Genomic DNA, 25947 nt, shown 5'->3' on the forward strand with positions numbered 1-25947 from the left:
TGCAAAGGTTTAACACCGTCTAGAGACAGCAACTCCTTGACACTTCAGTCCTGAATGGCCAGCACCATATGTTGAGAAGGAACCATGCTTCTGCCTCAACATGGCATCCAGGAAAACGCAGGTCCACATCTATCCCTTCAAGCTCTGTGAGAAGATCTAAAGAAGGGACCCCACCCTCCTACTTCCTTCAAACATTGAGAAGATTCAGTATCAGATTCACAAAAAATATGCTTTCGAAATTAAACAGATATATGGCTGAGACCATTCATCTTCATGGATTGTCACCTTGTCGTGGTGGAGAAGCTTGTGTGGACCTGAGATCCAGAGAGCGATGCCGTCTGGAGTTATGTTCCTGTTTGGGCCACCCATGGCGGTAAGGTCGAGGGGGAGGTCTCTGACAAAGAACCAATACAACCAAGACCTCAACGGTGGAACAGGCGGAGGACGATGGCTGATGTTAGTGGAGCATCACAACGGCTGGGAAGGCGGATGAAGGCTGCAGCAGAAAAGGGTCTCCGGTCATCTTGGACTCCATGCCACTGGATCCTGACCCAGTTCTGTCAAGTCACGCACAGGCGTCCTCCATATAGGGAATAGCACCCTGGAGACACCCCTGGTCAGCCACGACCAAAGGGGGCCAAAGAAGAAGAATACTGACTGGTTGCATCACAATCTGATTTGGAAACTTGAACAAACCAGGAACGAAGAAGGCTACAGAATGTGGTGAACTGCCCGGTCCATCGCAAGTACTGACCTCCCCACCATCGAAGGGATCTACAGGAGTTGCTGCCTCCAGAAGGCAGTCACTTTCATCAAAGACCCACACCTCTCATCTCATTCCAACCATCGGGAAGAAGGTACAGGAGCCTGAAAACCGTGACCTCCAGGTTCAAGAACAGCTTCTTTCCAGCAACTATTGGGATCTTGAACACTGCACAACACTAACCACTAAGCCAGCAATTATGATGGACTATCAACTTTGTTTTTGCTGTACTCCAGTCTTGGGTTTGACACTATCATGGTCTGGTTACCTCACAATACTAATTATTACTGTACTGTAATATTGATTATTTTACATGCCTGTTAGTTATTGCGAGCATTATGGGGCTGTTAAGCTACGGCAAGTAGGAATTTCATTGTTCCGTGGTGATACGTATGGAAATGAACCACTCTTGATTTTTGACCCAAAACATAGAAACATAGAAAATAGGTGCAGGAGTAGAGGCCATTCGGCCCTTCGAGCCTGCACCGCCATTCAATATGATCATGGCTGATCATCCAACTCAGTATCCTGTACCTGCTTAATCTCCATACCCCCTGATACCCTTAGCCGCAAGGGCCACATCTAACTCCCTCTTAAATATAACAAAACATTGTCTGTCCATTCGCTGCCTGACCCGTTGACTTTGTTTTTAGCTCGTTAGGAATTCTGTATGTTTCTGTGAAATTACCTCTTATTGATCCAAACTCGAGAGAAAGAGCATTGACTTAGTTTGTCCAACCACCCTGTCCTCTCCACATCCCACCCCTCCAATCCCAGAGATCAACCAAGAGACCCTTTCTGCACCCCCCCCCCCTGCCCCCCCCCCCCCCCACCTCCCGCACCTCCTTCCTCAGGTGGAGTGTCCAGACCTACACTCATTATTCCAATGGTACAATCTCACCAGTGTACTGTATAGTCTCAGTATGCCATCTTTACTTAAATAGGGCCATATTCAATAACATTGCTGCTTTACAATTCATTAATATTATGTCATTTGCACAATGTACTATTCTATATTATGTCATTCACACCGTGCTTTTTGATTATCAAGCGGTTCGTACTGTAGCTACACGGTGAGTCATTGATTGGATTCCTTACGTTTGGAATACTGATGAAGGCAGGAGTTTGAATCTCGCCTCCCTTGCATTTAAATTCAAGTCATTAAATAAATCTGAATATGGAGTCATCGAGTCATACAGCTTCGGGCCAATCCATCCATGCCGACCAACATGTCCCGTTTAAGCTAGTCCCATTTGCCTGCATTTTGTCCACATCCCTATTCAGGAACTGTTTCATCCCACAGATAGATGCAAAATACTGGAGTAACTCAGCAGGTTCTTCAGAGTAACCTCTGAGGAAGGGTCCCCACCCAAAACGTCACCTATTCCTTTTCTCCAGAGATGCTGCCTGACCCGCTGAGTTACTCCAGCATTTCGTGTTTGGCTTCAGTATAAACCAGCATCTGCAATTCCTTCCTGCACAGTTTCTTCCCAACTGTGACGTAACTGAATAGTGGTCCTCTCATCAACTAGAGTGTGGTCCTGACCCCCCCATCTACATCATTGGAGACCTATGAACTATCTTTGATCAGACTTTATTGAACTTCGTTGTTATATCGTACACTGTGGACGGTTTGATTGTAAGTATATATATAGTCCTTTCTTTGACAGGATAGAATGCAAACAGAAGCTATTCACTGTATCTCAGTACGTGACAATATTAAACTTAATTAAAACTAAACTATTTTTAACACTAGGAATATGGACTAAATGTGGGCAAATGGGGCTAGTTTAAATGGGACACCTTGGTTGTCCTGGATGGATTGGTCCGAAGAGCCTGTGTAACTCGATTAGTCTATATTCAGATTTATTGAGTTACTTAAATTTAAGTTCAACAAATCCTGAGGTGAGATTCAAACTCCTGTCTGCATGAGGGCGGCACGGTGGCGCAGCGGGTAAGGCTACTGCCACACAGCGCCAGAGACCCGGGTTCGATCCTGACCACGGGCGCTGTCTGTACGGAGTTTGCACGTTCTCCCCGGAACCTGCGTGGGTTTTCTCCGAGATCTTCGGTTTCCTCCCACACTCCAAAGACGTGCAGGTTTGCAGGTTAATTGGCTTGGTGTGAATGTAAAAATTGTCCTTTGTGGGTGTAGGATTGTGTTAATTTGCGGGGATCGCTGGTCAGTGCGGATTCAATGGGCCGAAGGGCCTGACTGCGGGCTGCATTCCAAACGTCCGGATTCTAAACAATGACACCACTCAGCTACGTACCACTTTACATAGCTGGGAAGTAACTGTTCCTGAATAGGAATATGGACCAAATAGGAATATGGACCGCCACGATGGTGGGACTGATGTATGATGAAAGAATGGGTCGACAGGGCTTGTATTCGCTGGAATTTAGGATGAGAGGGGCTCTTATAGAACATAAGATTCTTAGAGGATTGGACAAGGTAGATGCAGGAAAAATGTTCCCTGTGTTGGGGGAGTCCAGAACCAGGGGTCACAGTTCAAGAATAAGGGGTTGGCCATTTAGGACTGAGATGAGGAAAGACTTTTTCCCACAGAGAGTTGTGAATGTGTGGAATTCTCTGCCACAGAAGGCAGTGGAGTTCGATTCACTGGATGCTTTCAAGATTTAACTCTTAGGGCTAACGGAATCAAGGGATTGTGGGGAGGAGGGAGGAACGGGGTACTGATTTTGGATGATCGGCCACGATCATATTGAATGGCGGTGCAGGCTCGAAGGGACCGAATAGCCTACTCCTGCACCTGTTTTCTATGTTTCTATAAATGCTTCAGGAGAGTACTGATGAAATGTTACGGTGTTCCTCTTGTGCAGACGTGCTCTCCGTTTCTGTGTTCATCCCTGCTCGCCCACGCCTCCCTGGACTCTGGCCAAGCAGAAGGTTTGTGATCCCAGTCAATAACAGATCTGCGGAGTCTGGTCTGTCAGGTCACATTGAATTTTCAGCAACAAACGTGACTCAGTTGGTGGCAGACCGTCATTCTTTCATCATTTCTTATAAATCATCAGGTTTTTTTTTACCAGCAGTATTCTCATCCATTTCCCAAGCTGCAGAATTCACAGTGTATGGGACTGCCTAGTAATAAGGTGCATGTTGATAGTCATCCTTGCAATGACATGCCGTGAAGGCCAGTGAGCTCTGCGGAATATAAGACAAGGACACGTTGTACACATCCACTCATCACTGCTGATTACAGCACCTCGACAGTGCACCAGGGCACTACTGTCCCTCTAATAGTATCAGCTCACTACTGCCCCTCAAACAGTGCTCTAGCTCACTACTGTTCTTCTAACAGCATCAACTCACTATTGCCCCTCCATACATCAGCTCATTATTACCCCACTAACAATATATTAGCTCACTATTGCCCCTCAGCGCATCATCTCACTGCTGCCCCTCTAACTGTGCACCAGCTCACTATTACATAGAAACATAGAAATTAGGTGCAGGAGGAGGCCATTCGGCCCTTCGAGCCTGCACCGCCATTCAATATGATCATGGCTGATCATCCAACTCAGTATCCTGTACCTGCCTTCTCTCCATACCCCCTGATCCCCTTAGCCACAAGGTCCACATTTAACTCCCTCTTAAATATAGCCAATGAACTGGCCTCAACTACCCTCTGTGGCAGAGAGTTCCAGAGATTCACCACTCTGTCCCACTAATAAGAGAGAGCAGGAGGGCTTTGAAGCAGCGAACTTTGAGGAGATTGTGCTGTGGAGCAGTAACATGGAGACACAAGTAACAGTTGTAAGGTCACAAGGTCATAAGTGATAGGAGCAGAATGAGGCCATTCAGCCCATCAAGTCTATGCCATCAATCATGGCTGATCTATCTCTCCCTCCTAACCCCATTCTCCTGCCTTCTCCCCATAACCCCTGACAGCCGTACTAACCAAGAATCTATCTATCTATGCCTTAAAAATATCCACTGCCTTGGCCTCTACAGCCTTCTGTGGCAAAGAATTCCACAGATTCACCACCCTCTGACTAAATAAATGTCACCCACACCAACACCCCCACCCCAAATCCCACCCACAACCCCACCCATACCACCACCACTACCACCACACACCACACCTACACCCACCACCCACACCCCACCCACACCACCATCACCATTACCATTACCACCACCCCCCCACCCCACCCCCACCACCCCACCCCCTCTGTGGGAATGGGACTGGTGGGATTGCTCTGTTGAAAGCTGGTTTCCTCTTTCTGGGTTAGTGACAATAACATTGCAGGTTTCAGCACCTGCCTGTCCAACACGATCCAATTATACGCCAGAAATTGATAGAGTTTAATCCAGACAAGCATGAAATCACCACATTATTGCGCACCCCATTCAGAATGCTAATCAATCCTCATGGAACTTACTAATTCTCCAATTTCAGGCTTGAAAACCATCCCATCCTTCATTCACCGTTGCAGAATAATGATTAGGAATTCCTAAAAAGTATTTCTGCAAACAATATGACAAAATATTAATCAACACATGACTGGAGTTTTATAGCATGCAGTTATTCATAAGACAGAGGCGATAAATCAGAAGCAGAATTAGACCATTCAGCCCATCGAGTATTCAATAGTGACTGGTCGATTTTCTCCTCTCAACCCCATTCTCCTGTCTTTGTCCTGCAACCCCAGACCCCTTTACTAATCATGTACCTGTCAATCTCCACCTTAAAAACACCCATTGACTTGGCCTCCACAGCCATCTGTGGCAATGAAGTCCACAGATTCACCACCCTCTGGCTAACAAAATTCCTCCTCATCTCCATCCTAAAGGTACATCCTTTTATTCTGAGGCTGTGCCCTCTGGTTTGTAGGTTATTAGCTTATGTTAACTGTCCTTAGTGTGTAGGATAGAGCTAGTGTACGGGGTGGCATGGTCATGGTGTGCTGAAGGGCCTGTTTCCACACTGCATCTCTATAGTCAAAATTCTAAAGTAAAGAAAAATCTAAATTTAAAGAGGCTTCCAATTATACATAGCCTTCCCTGACAGAATTTCCAAAGAGGTCTACAGCCAATGAAGGGACTGCGAAACACCTTTGTCACAGTTGTAGAAATAACTTAACCACTTATTCATTGCAAGTTTTTTTTATAGGTTTTGTGTTGCCAACCTTATTCTGGGTATTAGAAACTTCAGTCACCATGGTAAAACATTGTCTCCAAAAGTGCTTTGAGTGATTGAGTAGTGTTGGGGAATCAAGAACCAGAGGACAGGTTCAAGGTGAGAGGGGAAAGATTTATTAGGAATCTTCGGTGCAATCTTTCCACACATGGAACAAACTTCCAGAGGAGGTAGTTGTGGCAGGTGCTAAAACAACATTTAAAAGATATTGGGACAGGTAGATGGATAGGAAAGTTTAGAGGGATAGGGGCAAAATGTAAGTAGATGGGACTAGCAAAGTATATTGGTCACCATGGGCAGTTTATTAGGTTTAGTTTTAGAGATACAGGCCCTTCGGCCCACCGAGTCCGCGCCGACCAGCGATCCCGGCACATTAACACTATCCTACACCCACTAGGGACAATTTTTACATTTACCAAGCCAATTAACCTACATACTTGTATGTCTTTGTAGTTTGGGAGGAAACCAATGATCTCGGAGAAAATTTACAAATTCCATACAGACAGCACCCGCAGTCAGGATCGAACCCGGGTCCCTGGCGCTGCATTCGGTGTTTGGCAGCAACTCTACCGCTGTGCCACTGTGCCACCTTTCCCATCCATGTACCTCTCACATGTCTTGTTATTGTACCTTACTCAACTATGTCACCTTGTTGCAGGTTGGGTCCAAGGGCCTGTTTCTGTGCTTTATGACTGTTACCGTGACTATATGGCTGATTGTCAGGGTGATCACACAGAAATGTTAGCAACCTCTACAGCCACCAACCACATTTGATTTTATCGTTACATCACTGCTGTGATAAAGGCAGAAGTGATACAAATGCAACAGCCATAAACTTCAATTCCGGCCTCTGAATCATGAACATTTCTATATACAAATTTTAAAAGTGATACTTATTTCTGATTTCATTGCATCTCGGCTAAAACAAATCTCCAGAAACAATCTGTGTTCTCTAAATAACCTCCTGTGTCTTAAGGCTACAAAATGTCACACAGTGTGTTCTGGTTCACAGCAGTTGGATTTTATGGTCTGGTAGGAACATGCCCAGTAACAATGGAATCATTCACTTCATCCTACTTGTTATGAAATACTGTTCATTCATTTCACCGCAAACTAAATTACAGATAGATTCATACATTCTTACAACATGGAAACAGGCTCTTTGGCCCAACTGGTCCACGCCGACCAAGATTCCTCATCTAAGGTAGTGCCATTTGTATGCATTTGTCCCATATCTTTCCTGGGATGTCAGGACTGTCTTATGAAGAAAGACTGGATAGACTTGGTTTATACTCTCTAGAGTTTAGGAGATTGAGAGGGGATCTTATAGAAACTTACAAAATTCTTAAGGGGTTGGACAGGCTAGATGCAGGAAGATTGTTTCCGATGTTGGGGAAGTCCAGGACTAGGGGTCACAGCTTAAGGATAAGGGGGAAATCCTTTAAAACCGAGATGAGAAGAACTTTTTTCACACAGAGAGTGGTGAATCTCTGGAACTCTCCGCCATAGAGGGTAGTTGAGGCCAGTTCATTGGCTATATTTAAGAGGGTGTTAGATGTGGCCCTTGTGGCTAAGGGGATCAGGGGGTATGGAGAGAAGGCAGGTACGGGATACTGAGTTGGATGATCAGCCATGATCATATTGAATGGCGGTGCAGGCTCGAAGGGCTGAATGGCCTACTCCTGCACCTAATTTCTATGTTTCTATCCTACTTGTTATGAAATACTGTTCATTCATTTCACCGCAAACTAAATTACAGATAGATTCATACATTCTTACAAAATGGAAACAGGCTCTTTGGCCCAACTAGTCCACGCCGACCAAGATTCCTCATCTAAGGTAGTGCCATTTGTATGCATTTGTCCCATATCTTCCACAAATTCACAACTCTCTGGGTGAAAAAGTTTTTTCTCACCTCAGTCTTAAATGGCCTCCCCTTTATTCTAAGACTGTGTGTGGCCCCAATGGTTCTGGGGAATTGAACAAAGAAGTTCAAGTATAAATATATTAAGTTGTTGAAACTTCTGTAAAACTTTTCCAGGGATGTTGGACAGGCCCTCTGTCCAATAGGCATGTGGAGGGGTGGGCGAATAACTTCGGATTAGCCAATAGCCGACGAGTAAACGGAGAGGGCGGGACCTGTGGGTAATTGATGTGAGTATTGGCCAATGGCAGTGCGGCGTTGGGTGGCATCCGGCCAATGGGAGACGGTGGGAGGGATCTGTGGGTGATTGATGTGGGTCTGGACCAATGGCGGGGCAGTATTGGCAGAAAACGGCCAGTGGGCGGGATCTTGGAGATGATTGACACGGAGGTCGGCCAATAACTGCGCGGCATCGGGTAGCAGCCGGCCAATGAAAGCGGACGGTGGGCGGGACATGTTGGGTGATTGATGTAGGGCTGGGTCAATGACGAGCAGGTAGTGGGCGGGACATGTAGGTGATTGACACGGAGATTGACCAATGGCAGCTCGGGGTTTAGCAGCAGCTGTCCAATGGGAGCAGGCTAGGCGGGATTATATGTGATTGACACGGAGATTGACCAATGGCAGCTCGGCGCCTGGCAGCAGCCGGCCAATGGGAGCAGGTGGTGGGCGGGACATGTAGGTGATTGACACCGAGATTGACCAATGCAGCTCGGCGCCTAGCAGCAGCCGGCCAATGAGAGCGGGCGGGGGCGGGATGAGCAAGTGATTGACACGGAGATTGACCAATGGCAGCTCGGCGCCTGGCAGCATCCGGCCAATGGGAGCAGGCTAGGCGGGATTATGTGGGTGATTGACACGGAGATTGACCAATGCAGCTCGGCGCCTGGCAGCAGCCGGCCAATGGGAGCGGGCGGGGGGCGGGAGCTGGGGGGGGTGATGGCGGTTGGGGCGGTGGAGGCGCGACGGGCAACGGGCAATAAATGAGCGCGGAGGGCGGCCGAGCGCCGGTGACATGGAGAAGATGATAGTCGGCTTCCTCCTCTTCATCTCCCCGGCTTTTCCAGTCGGCCCATCGCGGATGGAGCTGCAGGCTGAGGTACGGCGGCCCGGGACCGGACGTGAGGCCTACGGGAGGCTTCAGCAGGCGGGCTAGGCCGCGGGGGCGGCAGTGAATGGGAGAGGCGGGGAGGGAGCTCTACCCGGAGCCCCGGCTCCTCACAGGCCCAGGGTGCTTGGAAATTCCCAACTAAAGCTTGTCCCGAGGCCTGGAAGCGAGATGAGTGTATGTATGTATATGTCTGTGTATATTTGTATGTGTATATATTTGTATGTGTATATATGTATGTTTGTGTATATGTATGTTTGTGTATATGTATGTTTGTGTATATGTATGTGTGTATATTTGTGTGTGTGTACATGTGTATGTGTACATGTGTATGTGTACGTGTGTGTATACGTGTGTGTACGTGTGTATACGTGTGTGTGTGTATACGTGTGTGTGTGTGTGTACACGTGTGTGTACACGTGTGTGTGTGTACACGTGTGTGTGTGTACACGTGTGTGTGTGTACACGTGTGCGTGTACACGTGTGCGTGTACACGTGTGTGCGTGTACGTGTGCGTGTACGTGTGTGTGTACGTGTGTGTGTACGTGTGTGTGTACGTGTGTGTGTGTACGTGTGTGTGTACATGTGTGTGTGTACGTGTGTGTGTGTACGTGTGTGTGTATGTAAGTGTGTGTATTGTATTGAATTGTATTGTTTGTGTGTTTGTGTATATGTGTGTGTGTATATGTATGTTCTGCTTGCTACTGCACAACCGCCAACAGCTGGGCTATTATGTGCAGGTTTGTGTATATGCATGTGTGTTCATACATGTGTGCGTGTGTATATGCACTTTGTTCTTGTTTACTGTACTACATTTCCATATTCTGTTGTGCTGCTGCAAGTAAGAATTTCATTGTTCTATCTGGGACATATGACAATAAAACACTTTTGACTCTTGAGATGCTCAATCCCTGTGGGGGGCAGCAGCATTGGGTGTCAAAGTTATGGCATCTGCAAATGGTGCTGTTTCTTTACATTGAGCAGTATTTTCTTTCTATGTGTAGGAGGGAACTGCAGTTGCTGGTTTACACCGATGATAGACTAAAAAAACTCAGCAGGGCAGGCAGCATCTCAGCAGCGAAGGAATAGTGTGGTCTGAAGAAATGTCAACTCATTCCCTCTATCCAGAGATGTTGCACTGTCACAGGTGGGGCAGGGGGTGGTTGTAAGATTTGTTCCACTATTTATGCCAAAACTTGGTATTTCGGAAGGAAAATATATTTATCCACTATATCAAGCACTGTGTCCATATGCCTCAGCAGGACACGGCAGGTCCTTTGCTAGGGCAAGTTAAAAGGAGCCAAACTGCTGTATTAGCTCAATGGATCAGTCAGTAGCTCTGGAGAACATGGATGGGTGACTTTTTATTATGCAAGCCTGTATTTACTAAACTTTCATTATGTTACTGCATGATGCCAAGTTAAACAAATTTCTTCTCTGACACAAGGAGCAGCAGATGCCGATTTATATTAAAAAACAAAACACATTGCTGGATAGCTCAGTAGGTCAGGTGGCATTTTTGGAGGATGCGTGTAATCTCCCCTGCTTGTAGCTCCTCCTTATCCCTCCTAAAAGTCTCTTAAATGCCCACATTGTATCTGGTTCCATCACTACTCCTGGCAGCATATTTCAGGAACACATCATTTGTATACAAAAAAACGTCCTTTGCTCACATCTGTTTAAACTTGCCCCCTTTTACCTAAAAACTATGCCCTCTGGTCTCTGACATTTCACAATTTCCTAATTGGTTATTTCGAAATTGTAACTTGAAATGTACTTTCATAAAGGAGAAAAGGTTTAATAGTGACGAGTACCAAGAAGGCTATTCTAGCATCAAATAGGATGAGAGCTAGCGGTTGCAAGGGATGGTCACAGCCTGCGGCTTCCCCCACAATTTATACACCATTCTGGCTTGGAGGAATTTCTGCTACAGGGTACTTCCATTACGGCTGGGTCTGAATCCAGAACCTACCTAGACAGTGGCACTGTGGGAGTGGCTTCACTGTGGGATGGCAGTGGTTCAAGAATGCAGCTGCCAAGTGCACTCAAGGGCAAGTTGACTTGGACAATAAATACTGGCCTTGTCACCAATGCCTAGATTTTGAAAATCAATGGAACAAATGCACTTCAAAAGTATATGGCAGGCTAATGGGTCTTAAGAATTTTTCCACACACTGTTGTTTTTTAAATATAGCGGAACATCATAAGGAATTGGAAGGAGCATAACCCAACAAAATTAGATTTGGAACCGTGTAATAAACAGTGCAGAAAATTAGTGTCATTTTTAAGGTGTGTTTTTGAGAGGAGAAGGGATTCGGAGGGAATTGGCAAAATTAGGGTGTTGTCATTTAAAAGAACAAATCAATAGAAATTAGGAATACAGAAGAAGCTGATGGGGCAGATGCTGAGTTGTTTTTTTCTCAGGTGCAGACTCTTGAATTACAGATCATAATTACAGGATAGGGATGGCAATTATTAAAGACCGATGATGATAAAGGGGATGTTCTCAACTTTTTTTTAAATGTTTTTTTTTATTTAACCAAATGTTTGCAGGTTCTCTTTTCTTGCCTGATCCACAATGGAATTGAGTTGTGGCCTGAAGGGAATTGACAGATATGGAAGTTGAGTTACTGGTGAAGTTCCTGTTGACCCGAGGAGCAATCTTGATGGATAAATAGTTTGCTCCTGCCATTATGTATGTCTCTGAGATCTAAGACAGGAAAAGTGAGAACATTGCATTGGATCTCTGTTTCAACTTGGCACCAATCTAGCATTCCTATTCTGAATTGTTTTCAACCTACTCTACTTGAAGCGTGTGTTTTCTTTTAATGCTGTCAGTGTACTGTTTCTCCTTAATTATACTTGATTATCTCTAATGGGCAGGCCAGCTATTTGCATGCCTGATAGCAGACTCCTGAAATAGACATTTTATTCTGAGCTATGACACAGGAAGAAATGACCAGGTGGATGCAGCAAATGACGTGTAAATATTTTCCAAGTCGCCTTGCCGAAAGTCTCATTGCTACTGATCAGTGGGTGTACCCATCCCAATACTGCTTTAAATAGAAGAGCATTCAGGAAGGTGTTGAGAGCCTCAAAATAATTTGCTCTGAATGCACAGAAGCCGAACATAACTAGTGGAACAAATCTTACAACCACCTCTTGCCCCACCTGCAACAGTGCAACCTCATGGAACCAAGGGCTGATTGACTGTTTCTTTGTTAAACAACCTATAAATGCTTGTTTTGTGATGGTTATTGTTACCTGTAGATTAGGAGGACCTAGCATATTATTGAGAGTACTTGAGATAAATGTATTTTCCTTCTGAATTGAAAACTGAGGTGTGGTGTACCACTGGGCAGCCATCTTGTACGTGATCACTTAAGTTATATATAGAGCAGTGTTTGACGAACTTGTTGAAGTAATTTAATCACGGTTGTGATGCCGAGTAAATATCAGCCGAGCCCAGGGATAAAATTACTGCTCTGATCTTACGGATGTTTAGAAGTGTCTCGACCCGAAACGTCACCCATTCCTTCTCTCCAGGGATGTTGCATGTCCCGCTGAGTTACTCCAGCATTTTGTGTCTACCTTCTTTTTCAAGTCTGCCATAATTTCAGGCTTCTTTGAAGACCCTTCTTTGAAGACCCTTCTTTAGACTCTTTTCTGAATACATTAAAGTGGAAACTACTTGGGTGGATTTGACCAGAGGTTTCCGTTCAGGTTTCCTCAGTGGCACAGGGGCTTTAGTCTTACTAGTGTTTAGGGGAAAATGATTGAATAGTAAGAAAACAATCAGATTATCAATCTCTCCTGTACTCTTTGTTACTTGATTTTGTGACTGAGTGTTCTAAAGTCTTATGACTCTGAGTGATCAGAAATGGCTGTCTGATTTGGAAGAATGAGAATAGTGAAGCACCGGGTCAAGGGAGCTCCTGAAAAACAATGAAGATCGACGTGTAATGGGTATTCTTGGAGGGAAAGTCATTGATAGAAGAGAATGGAAGTGTTACATTGCTGGTAAAAAAGGAGAACAGTGGTCCTGAATGCTGAGAGATATAAATGCATTCTTCTAACTTTTGCAACCACAAGAACATCCAGATTTGGAATGTTGAAATGGTTCTTCCAAAGGATCAAATACATTGTGACTTTGGTCAATAAAATGATGTATAAAGTTGAGGTCAAAAGCTTCTATCCAACCTACAATTCCCAGAATTTCATCCAACTTAGTGACATTTGCATCTTCCTTGTTGCATTATAAAATATTCATTTGGTTTTGGTCAATTCTTTTAATTATTTGACTTTTTTCAGGTTTTGTGTGTTGGATATATGTCGATGTGTATTGTGAACTGTTTTTATTCTTTAGGCCAAAGAGCTCTGCTTCGCAGTGAACAATGAGCCTTACTGGTGTGAAACGGGGTACTGCTGTGGCGAGACAGAATGTTGCACCTACTACTACGAACTGTGGTGTAAGTTTGTAAGATGAGCAACAGAATCTTGTTATAACATTGCCTGCTTAATATTTCTAGGATGAGCAAAGTTAGGGAAGATCGCAGAACGTTAGCCCCATTTCAGGGCAAGGCATACAATACTTCAGTCAGTAGTTGTTGCACAGGTCACTTAAGTGAGTTATTGCTACCCCTGCACAGTGTTTAAGAAGGAACTGCAGATGCTGGAAAATCGAAGGTATACAAAGGTGCTGGAGAAACTCAGCGGGCGCAGCAGCATCTAAGGAGTAAAGGAAATAGGCAACGTTTCGGGCCGAAACGTTGCCCATTTCCTTCGCTCCTTAGATGCTGCTGCACCCGCTGAGTTTCTCCAGCACCTTTGTCTACCCCTGCACAGTGTTTCAGTTCCTTCACTCCGTGCATCCAATGGAATGCTTTCTACGTGTTGTATCCCTGCCATATGCCTCTGAGACAACCTTTATAACGAGAGGCAGTGCCATGTCCTGGATCAAATGGAGTAGCTGGGCATGTCTATATCGGAGTACTTTGTATTTTTTATCTGGACTGACTAAGTAATACTGAGGGACCCCTGCATTATTGGAGGTGCCATCTTTGAGATGATGTACTAAATCAAGACATATTTATTCCATTCTTAGATGGATCTTTCACAGTCCCATGGCATAACATAAATAAGTAATATTTTTAGTTTTTATAAATTTTGATGATTTTAATTTATCGAAACCCTTGGCCAAGGCACTGTTACAGAATCTATGACATTTGTCTGTAGCAGGACACATACACTTTCACTGCTTCCTCCACCTCTCCATGGAGAGGTGACATCTCTAATAAACAGTGCTGCAATTGAACATTAACCCAGAATTTGCACTAAAGCCACAAGAGAGAACCTGATATCTTCAACCTACCTTGGGCAAAACCCTCTATCCATCATTTTGCCTTTTAATTTGGCCTCTTTGGTAAACTGGTCAAACAAACTATATTTGAACACCTGTACCCTCCAGTCTCAAGTGGCTTCCAAACATTATTGAAGACAAATTATGATTTGCCCTGTGAACATGCTGTATATGTATATCATGGTATGTGTTGCACCATTGGAGTTAAAAGTTCCAGTCAGAACTTGGTCTTTGCAGAACTGACTTAAATGATTCACACACTAGCTTGTGCAATTAAAATGCAACTCTAAATGCTGCCACCTTTTATTTAATTTCTTGCAGGGTTCTGGTTGGTCTGGACTATAATCATCATGCTTAGCTGTTGCTGTGCTTATCGCCACCGGCGGGTGAAACTCCGACTACAACAGGAGCAGCGACAGAGGGAGATCAGTTTGATGGCCTACCAGGGTGCCAGCACATACACAACACAACCACTGGATTTAAGTGAGCACACTACTTTTATTAAACCATTGCAGAGACACATTACTATGCAACAATGTAAGTGCTAAATCAATTAAAAAAATTATATTGATAAAATAGAATATGCTGGAGTGCATAGGGTATCAGTGTAAAAATGACCTGCTATAATTACAAAGGGCATTGGTCAGATCACACCTGGAGTAAGAGTACTTTTATATTCCTTTAAATTATTTGTAAAAGAGCAACATTGGAGGTAATTGTTAGAAAGATCAGTGGGTCTCAGGTAAAAGAGTAGTCTTATGAGGTGTTTGTAAGAATGACGTGATATAACTGAAAGGAAATAGTCAAAGCAAACGACCACTGTTGCTGGCAATCTGAAACAAAGGTTGAGTGGGTTTGATAAAATATCTGATTGATTATATCCCCTTGTGGGGAAATTTACAACTGGGGGATATCAGCTCAAAATAACGGGTCATCCATTAACATTAGTGATGCGGAGAATTTCTACAGTGGCTTGTGAATTCTCTACCTCCAATCAGTCGGAGCTGAGAGAGACTGACTAGTTAATTATCTTATTAAATAGCAATGTGGGATCTGTTGGCAGCGTCCAAAACAGCAGGTCTGTAACAAAAAGTGTAGTCATGTTTTTGGCATCACTTTAAGACTAAAGAAAAAGGTGCGGTCTTGTAGAAATTGCTGTTTGTTTCTGAATGGAGAGCTGAAAGAATTGGTTGTTTTTTTTCTTGCTGCTGTTGTGCTGCACCTGCTACTGGTAGGTACTGAAATGATCCTTTGTTCTCCAATACTTAACTTTGAGTACAATTATGGTCATTACTGCAATAGTTTAATTTAGACACACAGCATGGAAACATGCCCTGCGGCCCACCAAGTCTATGCCGACCAATGATCATCCATACGCTGGTGTCTTGTCCTGCACACTAGGAACAATTTGCAGAAGCTAATTTACCTACAAATCTGCACGTCTTTGGAATGTGGGAGGAAGCCAAAGCACACGGAGAAAACGCACATGGTCACGGTGGGAACTTGTAAACTCCGTACAGACAGCACCCATAGCTGGGTATTGAACCCGGATCTCTGGCGCAGTAAGGCAGCAGCTCTACCGCTGCGCCACTCTGCTGCCGCCACTGTGTTACCCCAAATATATATTTAACACATCCCATACTTAATTAAAATGACAAGACATGTGGCAACAGTGGCATTTCACTGGTTAATTCTTTGTTTTCCCCCATTTAGGGTTCTGGACAAATTGTAAGCTTCCAGACTACGAAGAGGTGGCAGGCCACCCTCCAACACCCCCTCCCCCCTACACTGAATTACAACAGCAAAACGCACAAACCTCGAGCCAAGAAAATGCAGTTGTGGAGAGTCTGCCTGCGCTGCCGGAGTCTGCAGCACCAGTGCAAGAGGATGAGCCAACAATGCAAGAAGTGGAGTCCAGCTCATCTGCTTGCCAACAGGAAGAGGAGCATGATGCTTCTGCCGACAGCTCTTCCAGTGAGCGGGAAAATGGGGATATCATTCAAAATGAGGAATCTGCTGATTTTAAGACCTTGGAGATGGATTCCCATTTGTGTGATGAAGGGGAAATGAAGGAAGATAACTCCTCGCGGCAGAGACGGATCACTGGAGACTCTGGCATCGAGGTGTGTGTCTGCCAAATGGACGAGGACCCTTACCATGAGGAAGTGGGGCTGATGGATGGTGGTGCCCAAGGGTGTTGTGAACCCCAGTCATCCTGCAACTCGCAAGTCTTCAAACAGGCTCAAAACATGCAGCCGAAACAATGTTCTACAAAAGAACCAGAGGAAAAGAACAGTGATATAGCGTAAATGTGCCAATGTTACTGGTACTCGAGTTGAACAGATGGTGCAATCTATGACTGCTGACTGTTAAGCATTAATTCTGGGCTTGCAACATGATCCATAAGGCGCCCCAAGTAAATCAGGTGAAACATGCAGTCTATAGACACAGTTTGTGATTTGTGCAGGATTTCACAATTGGATGGCCTGCAAATAATCCAGATTTCATGTTGGCATTTAAAAAAAATGTGGTAGCAATATAATGCGTTGATAATTTTCAAACCTTTGTCATTGGAGGTTTGTTTTGCCATTTAAAGCAAACTCACTCCATTTTTTGTTTTAAATTTTGTAATGGTGGATAGGGGGTGGGAGCTTTCTCTAACCGCTCAGTACATTTAGAGTGGGAATTGGATCTTTTGGCCAGACCTCTTCCATTGCTGTTGTGTATTTTTTGGGATGTGCAAGAGTTTCTCGGGCTACTTTAACTAAAGGTATCACTGATCTTCCTCCTTGCAGTGTGCATGACGCTTCCTATAGAGTTCTGGGCATAAGGCCTGCCTAGAATTGGCTGGTCAGTATGTGGTGAGCCTGTGCCCTGTGGTGCAGCAAGTTGACTGGTTTACTGCCATAACCCAACAGTTTTTCATTGCTTGAATGAATAATAATTTGTTAAAAGATGAATATGTTGGATTGCCACATGTTGCCCATCTGAAACTCTCTTGCCCCTGGTTATTCCTTTAAACAGGAGGCTTAGTTTTAATAACAAGGTGTTTAGACTGCACTAATGCATTGCACATTTAAATACGTTTACTTTTGAGTTTAATTTTAGATTTGCATTAAGTATATTTCTGTGGTACTTTGGTATGAGGTTAACTAAACAAAAAAACCTTTAACCATTTGAATGTTGATGTGCTAAAAGATATACCAAACTTTTTTTTTCATACTAGGTATAGCATCTCCATTTAAAAAAAAAAAGCCAAACTTGAGGCAATCAGTTGTAGGGTAGTAGTGCAGTTTGTATCAGAAGGAAGGAAGTGTTAGATGTTCACTGTGTTTTGCAGGTATTCTGCCGATTGATGCATAACCTGTGACACTGGGATTCCAGCGACTCGTGGTGTTTAATATTTGCATCCAAATTATGAAAAGTATGCAGTAGTTATGTTCCCAATTCTTCTCTCTGGGCTAAGAACATTTTGGACTATATAGCAATTGAAATACTGCCAGGTACAGGAATGATTCTGCAGGGGAGCAACTAAAGATGTTAATCATTGACAATGTTAATACATTGGCTCCAGTGTGTTGTTTCTCCCATTGACAATGTAGGCAATAACCCTGTGAAACTTTATTTCAGCCTTTGGATAGTTATAACTAAGTCGAGTAGGTACAGCATTGTGTAGGAATGTACAACCTTAAGTACTTCAATTTACTTATTCCACTTTGGAGGGTGGAAGGCATCCAGTATATCGAGTTAGGACTTGATTGCATTGAAATAAAATAAAAGCATTTCAAGACCTTTAAGCAAAAATAGAATTTTCCTAAAAATTAGAATCTGTAAACTTTCAATTATGTAATACTGCAATTTGGAAATATTATTTGTGGATTCTGCCAGTCCTGTATTCTGTTCCTCCTTCCATTTATAACGAAAAGCCAATCTGAGTGACTAAAATGCTGCTAAACAGACACGATGGAAAGGTAAAAAGGAAGTTAAGTTGAATAAAACAAAATCATGTTTTTCTTTGGGTTTTTTTTTAAGTTCAACCAACCATAAATGCACAAGATTAAATCTGTGTTCAGCTTTATTACTGATGACTTGGTCTTTTGTTTATCAAATTATCAATAGAAGGAAGGACATAAGAATAATTGATGCCTTGCAAGGAATTGAAATGTTTTGAAAAGGCAACAGGATCCAGGGAGGCACTAATGGTGAGTTTAAAATAAATCATCAAATTAGATGTTGATTATAGCACAATAAAATGAGCAAGGAGTGGAGCCCATCATTTCAGTTGCACTCTGAACACAATAAATTATTCGTTGACACGTTGCAGTCTGTGTCAAAATTGAAAAGCCGTATCTGCAATAGGTATTTAATAATGAAATCCAGCCCTGATGGAAACCTTTTTGTTCAGTGGGTAATTAAAGTGGGTAAAATTTGCACTTGCAGCTTATGCATAACTACTCAGTTTTAGACTCCAATTCTGTGGGAGGTGAGAAAGCAGCGTTCTGTGAACTGACCTGCCAATGAATGACATTGAAAGCAGTCAGAGACTGTTTGAATTGTACGGCAGGCAGTACATCTGTGCTGACCATGTTTGGTGAAATATGAAGTGAAACAAAATGTAGCCATTACATGAAACGGAACTTGGGAGTTTAAGTAATCCAACCTGGTTGCCAGTTTTGTGGATGTGAACAGCTATTTAAAAAAAAAAAAAAAAAAAAAAATCTCTTTTGAACAAGTGACGTCTTGAGGCCTTTGCATCTTGGTATTTATAAAAGGTGGGGATATGAGTTAACAAAACTAAAGGGGTTCCCAAAATTGGCTCGGGAGAACTTCAAAGGCTGGTCAGATGGGAGAAATGGCACATTGAGGCCATTTTGTTATTAAGGAGGAAATAAAATGATAGTAAAAAATTATTTTGGGTAAATAATTCAATAATACAATGAAGGATTGAAAGGGACAGTTGTAATTTCAAGGTTTTGACCATTCACACCTGAGCAAAATAGAAATAATTCGCCTGAACTTGGAGAGCAGACGATACAGGCAATTGAACGATTCTTTCAATGACTTTTTATGTAAAGAATTGGTAGTTCTTTTAATTATTATTTTAAAGGGAGGTCATTTTTGCAGTCACAGGGTACTGTGATATTTTGATGCCTTTTTAATATGAAACATTTTAATTTTGTAATTTGATAGGGACACTGATAGAAATGCATGTTCTATGATGTGATTCATTGTACTCTGAATTACAGTGCTGAAGTCTTTTATATATTAAATAAATGAAAACTTTCTTTGCTGCTACTTGCAATTATGAATTGAGTTTTTTTTTTAATCCCATTAGGATTTGATGACAAACAGTCCTGTCTGATTCTGGGTGTAATTATGAAACCAGTGGAAAATATGTTGTGATGTGTAGGATGAACATCACAATCTTAGGGGTGACTCAGCTGGGTTTGATCCTGACCTTGGGTGCTGTCTATGTGGAGTTTGCATGGTGCTCTGGTTTCCTCCCACATCTGAAAGACGTGCAGGTTTGTAGGTTAATTGGCAATGCGTAATAATCGTCCATAGTGTATAGGGAGTGGATGAGAGAATGGGATAACATGGAACCAATGTGAATGATCTCTGAACAAGTCATTGGGTATTTTTAAGGCCAAGAGAGTCAAGAGTCAATTTAATTGTCATTTGGACCCGGAGGTCCAAACGAAATGCCGTTTCTGCAGCCATACATTACACACAAATAGACCCCAGACACAACATAATTACATTTAACATAAACATCCATCACATAGCTGTGATGGAAGGCCAAATAAACTTATCTCTCCACTGCACTCTCTCCCCCCCGATGTCAGAGTCAAAGTCATAGCCCCCGGCTGGCGATGGCGATTGTCCCGCGGCCATTAAAGCCACGCCGGGTGGTGCGAGGTCGCACACCGGGTCTTGGTGTTAGAGCCCCTGGCGTGCGCTCGCAGAGTCCGCGGCCATTCCAGCCGGATTTTTAAGGCATGGATTAGTTCTTGATTAGTAAGGCTGTCGAGGGTTGCAGGGTGAAGGCAGGAGAATGGGGTTGAGAGAAAGATCTGTGATAGAATGACGGAGTTGATTCAAATGGCCTAAGTGTGCTCCTATGACTTGTGGTCAGCATGGACTCGTGTGGGCCAACGGGCCGTATCTCAAAACGAAACTAAAATCAGAATCAACATTGTAAAGAAATATAGCAAAGCTGAGATCAAAGTGGGATAACATAGAACTAGTTTGAACAGGTGATCAAGGGTCGGCAAGGGCTTGATAGGCTGAAGGCTTTGCTTTATGCTGTGTCACTAACCTAAACTAAAATCAATTCCGATTCAATCATCCATGCATCACGTCCTTCTGCCTTGTGGCTGACCCACTTATCCCAAACCTCTGGCCACAAAACTGGCAGAGCAGAGCTGTTATTTTCCCAGAACACTGGATTACAAAAAAATATATATATATTTGCAAATCAAACACCCAAGTTGGTGCCATGAATCTTTATTGCGGAGGGCAGTGGGGCACTTTAACAAAGGACTCTTGTAGACAGTAAATGTCAGGCCAGTTGTCTAGTGCTTCAGTGAGAAAGTTAATGATGAGTTGGAATTTTGCATCCAAATGTGTGCATGTGCAAGCATTATCAGGGTTTTACTGTCACTAATGCCTGGCTTTGGCCTTTATTTCACTTTATTAATTTTGATTTTCCAAGTCTCTTGCCTTTTGGAATAGGGGCTTTTAGCCTTGCCTCCTCCACCAATGTGTTAGCACAGCTGAAATCTGTTGCAATATCATCACTGGTTACTGCATTCACAAGGTAATATTGTACAGATTTGTTACACAAACCCACATAATAAGACTGACCCCTGGAGAAGATGCGGTGTGAAGAATAACACCTTGCATCTACTCCACATTTTGTATTCCTTCACCAGGTGGACATCTGTCAATTTAATCCCATTACCTTTAATTTTATTGAGTTATCTTATGATGTGGTAATTTGTCAAATACCTTTTGAAGTCCAGACACAGATCCAAAGAAATTGATTACATTAGTTAAATATAATTTACTCTCAACAAATCCCAGCTGACTTTTATTAGCGGAGGCACAAGGGACTGCAGACACTGCAATCTTGAGTAAAATGCAAAGTTCTGGAGGAGCTTGGCAGGTCCAACAGCATTTGCCAAGGAAATGGACAAATGACGATTCTGAAGATGTTTCCTGCTCTGAAATATCACCTGTTCATTCCCTCCTCAGATGCCACCTAACCAGCACTTTGATTCACTTATTAGCCCTTGCGCTCCCTGCCCGCCCTCCCCTCCCCTCCCCCCCCCCCCCCCCCCCCCACCAATTCTTTTTTTCCTTGCACTATTTCCCTCAAGGTCATAAATGATGGGAGCAGAATTAGGCCATTCGGCCCATCAAGTCTACTCTACCATTCAATTCTGCCAAATCTATCTCTCTCTCCTATCCCCATTGTCCTGCCTTCTCCCCATAACATTTGACACCTGTACTAATCAAGAATCTGTCTCTGCCTTAAATATCCATTCCCTTGGCCTCCAAAATGGCAAAGAATTCCACAGATTCATCACTAACAAAAATAAATTCTTCTTCGTATTCCTAAAGGAATGTCCTTTACTTCTGAGGCTATGACCTCTGTTCCTAGACTCTCCCACTAGTGGAAACATCCTCTCCTCATCCACTCCATCCAAGCCTTTCACTATGCAGTAAATTTCAATGAGGGGGCCCCTCATCCTTCTAAACTCCAGTGAGTACAGGCCCAGTATTTTCGAACGCTCATCATATGTTAACCCACTCATTCCTGGGATAATTCTTGTAAACCTCCTGGTCCCTCTCCAGAGCCAGCACACGCTCGGATATGGGGCCCAAAATTGCTCACAATCTTTAAGTTTATCAATGTTAATTATCTGCCTCTCCCATGACATTGTAACATTAGTAAACCTCCATTCCTCTGGCACTACCCTTGTAGCCAAAGACAATTATGGTTGGACACAATTCCACTTTCCACATTCCTTGGCATCCTCGAATACATTCCACTCCAACAAGGCACTCTGTCAGAATTCTAGGTTGTTAAGTAATGTAGGTCTTCGAGAACTGCCGGTCTCAACTATGTTTCTCTTCCTGGAAAATTACATCATGTGACAGACCACTTGCAGCCTTGCTTGTGAACATCAACCCAAGTTGAAACGTGAATCCTGTATAAATATAAAGAAGCTTTCTTTCACCTTGTAACTTTGCTCGACTTAGAAACATAGAAAATAGGTGCAGGAGTAGGCCATTCGCCCCTTCGAGCCTGCACCACCATTCAATATGATCATGGCTGATTATGATTTTGAGCTGCCTCACCTCGTGTGTTGCTGAAACTCTTATTCATACCCTTGTTACATCAGGACCTGGCTCTTCCAGAGCGCTGCTGGCTCCTCTCCATGTATCTACTCTGTCAAGTTGAGGTCTTGCTGAACTACTGCCACCATCCCAACCAACAACAAGCTCCAACCATCCCTGTTCTTGCTGAAGTACACTGTCTCCCAGATAGGCAAGTCCTTAATTTTAAAGATCTAATCTGTGTTTTAAAATCTAGCTATCTTTTTCTCCCCTCCCTATCTCTATCCTCCTGCCAAGAGCTAAATAACTCCCCTTTGCTGAAGAAGGTCACAAGAATGGCAGGTCCCCTGGTGTGGAATGTGAGGTGGTGAATTTGTGATTGATGATCCTGCAGATGTAGAAGGGATCTAGCCTGCTCTGGAGCCTGAGGCATGAAGTCAAGGACAGAGTCATGTTGATCAGCTTCTTGAAGTCCTCCTTCCAGTGGGTATTGCTTCTGCTCATTCATGCCAACACAACCAAATTTTGGAGTTGCAGCATTTTTTGTCTTTTTTCTCTTTTGACCACACTGTTAAAATCATAGTCGGAGTATGGTCTGTGGCTATCTTGATTATAATCATCTGACTGGATAGCATGCAACAAAATGCTTTTCACTGTACATGTGACAATAAACAAAACATTAAATGCAGCATGGAAACAGGTCCTTCAGTCCACCATTGCATACACTGACCATCAAACGCCTATTTTTAAGACTCATCCTATCCAGCCAATTTTGTTCCCCCAACATCTCCCAGATTTTATCCCCTCACCTACACACTTGGAAATTTACAGTAGACAATTAACCTCTGGGATTTAGAATGAAACCGAAGCACCCTGAGGAAACCCACACGGTCACAAGGAGAACATGCAAATTCCACACATTCATCAGCCAAGTTTGGATTGAACCTGTGTCTCTGGAGCTGAGGCAGCTGCTCTACCTGCTGCGCCATCGAGCTGCCCTTGTGATGTTTGTGAGCACGTTCCTGCAATTTGTTAATTTCATCTCACTTTTCCTATCCTACTCTAATGCATGTTTTCATCCATTTAGTTCTAATAGTTTACACCAGGTTTGTTGGCTCCGGATATATAAATACATTGTGTGTTTAGTATTATGCTTCTAAATTCTACTTTTGTGCTGAGGTCTCACTGATCCATCCAACCACTCAGTGTGTGGTTCTGGTTGCCCAGCTATAGCAAGGATCTCATTCTGATGGAATTAATGCAGAAGAGATTCAACAGGATATTTTGTGAGCTTGTGTTATTGGAAGAAGATGCATAGGCTGGGACATTTTTCCTTGGAGTGTAGGAGGCTGAGGGGTGACCTTAGTTTGTACAAGATCATTGCCGGATGTATACAGTGAATGCTCACTGTCTTTTACCGAGACAGAGGATTCTAAAACTAGAGGGCACAGGCTTAAGGTGAGTAGGGAGAGATTTAAGAAGGACATCAGGGCAACTTTATCCACTCGGAGGCTAGTCCATATCTGAAATAATCTGCCAGAAGAAGCTACAAAAGCGGATACAATTATGACTCTTAAAAGACATTGAGAGTTGCTTGGATATTAAGGGTTTCTAAGGGAGGACGGGTCTTGACCCAAAACTTCACCCATTCCTTCTCTCCACAGATGCTGCCTGTCCTGCAGTTACTCCAGCTTTTTGTGTCTATCTTTTTAAAGGCTATGGGCCAAATGAGACACGCCTAATATGCCAACCTAGTTGGTGTGAACAAGGGCCTGTTTCTGTTACTGTGTTGTACAACATGGACTCTACTTGTACTGCATCTCAGTACTTTGAATGTAGCTGCTGTAGAGATGATAATTCATGCTCTTGACTCCTCATGTCTCTCTCACATCATTTTGAATTCTGATCACTGCGTTCAAAGGGTCCTTCGACTTCCTCGTGCAGTATGCACACTGGTCATTAATAATTCCAAGAATTTTTGAGAGGTGCAGATTAATCAGAAGCAGCCACCAATTTGATTGCCTATGTGAGCAAGCAACAAGGAGGGAAGCATATCTCATGTTGTCCACATGGATTTTTATAAAGCTTCTGATGAGTTCTCACATGTCCGGCTGGTGAGGTGAGTAAAAGCTTGTGGGATTTGATGTAAAAATGGTAAATTGGATTAGAAATTGGCTGTGGCAGGAAGGAAAGATTAGGTTCTGATGAAGCTTTGAACTATTGGTGGTGGAGGTTTCTCATTGAGGGAAAAATATAGAAACTAAAAGGACACGACTAGTGCAGGCTAGCAAAATGGGTAATGACAACGAGGGATTTGATGAAGGGATCAAGCATTTCAACATTAGAAGGCACCTCCCATTGTGATCACAGCAGGAATTTGGGCTCGAGCTGCAGCGAGAGACTGGGAAGGACTTTATTCCTTGAAGTGCAGGAGGTTGAGGGACAATCTAATAGAGGTGTACAAAATCATGAGGAGAATAGACAGGGTGAATGAACAGAGGCTTTTACCCAGAGCAGGGAAATCAAAAATCAAAGGACATAGGTTTGATGTGAGGGGGGTGGGGGGGGGAAGACTCAATAGAAACATGAAGGACAAGTTTTTCACAGGTGATGGGTATATGAACCAGCTGCCTGAGAAAGTAGTCGAACTAGGTACGCTGATGTTTTAGAGACATTAGGGCAGGTACAAGGATAGGAAAGCTTTAGCATATGGGTAAGTGATGGCTGACTAAAGTTGTTGAGCCAAAACACCATGGAACATTTGCTATGAATTATTTTTATTGCTGCAAATTGAAATTAATGGCTCATTTGCATTATACACATTTAAAAGATGTGCTTGGGAATTAAGCGTTCCACGATTTGACTTTAGATGCAGCAACAGTTACATTCGCCTTCCTTGCAAGAGGACGTGAGTGTAGGAATAGAAATGCCTTGTTCAAATTCTAGGGCCCTGTTGAGACCATATTTGGGATACTGTGTGTAGGTCTGGTCACTCCAAGGAGAGTACACTTGTGATAGAGGATTGCAAAAGTCATTGGTTGATCTCTGGGATGGCAGGCTTGTTGTACAGGAGGAGATTGAGCAACCCTGGTGTATACAGCCTGGAGTACTGTCTAAGTCGGTGGTTCCCAACCTTTTTTAGTTCATGGCCCCCTTGGGCTCTTTAATTTTTCTGTGGCCCCCGCTGACATTATTAGTGGAAAAAAGTGAACCCCTTCATTGAACCCGTGGCCCCTAAATCCCCAAATATTTCTGTGGCCCCCCTGAAATTTGCCATGG

At 43.5% G+C, this 25947-nt stretch overlaps 1 protein-coding gene across 2 annotated transcripts; it reads left to right on the forward strand.

The window, feature by feature from the left end:
- The first annotated feature begins 8783 nt into the window (after positions 1-8783).
- Positions 8784-19617, forward strand: LOC129713387 (WW domain-binding protein 1-like). Of its 2 annotated transcripts, none has more exons than XM_055662405.1 (4): positions 8784-8954; positions 13330-13432; positions 14644-14805; positions 16036-19617. In XM_055662405.1, the coding sequence occupies exons 1-4, from the start codon at positions 8871-8873 to the stop codon at positions 16629-16631; spliced, it is 945 nt and encodes a 314-aa protein (XP_055518380.1). In that variant the 5' UTR covers positions 8784-8870; the 3' UTR covers positions 16632-19617. The 2 variants fall into 2 exon arrangements, with proteins under 2 accessions (XP_055518380.1, XP_055518381.1); XM_055662406.1 differs by lacking the exon at positions 8784-8954 and adding an exon at positions 8994-9140.
- The last annotated feature ends 6330 nt before the right edge of the window (positions 19618-25947 follow it).

This window comes from Leucoraja erinacea, chromosome 35 (assembly GCF_028641065.1).
Source record: "Leucoraja erinacea ecotype New England chromosome 35, Leri_hhj_1, whole genome shotgun sequence".
Lineage (NCBI taxonomy): Eukaryota > Metazoa > Chordata > Chondrichthyes > Rajiformes > Rajidae > Leucoraja > Leucoraja erinaceus.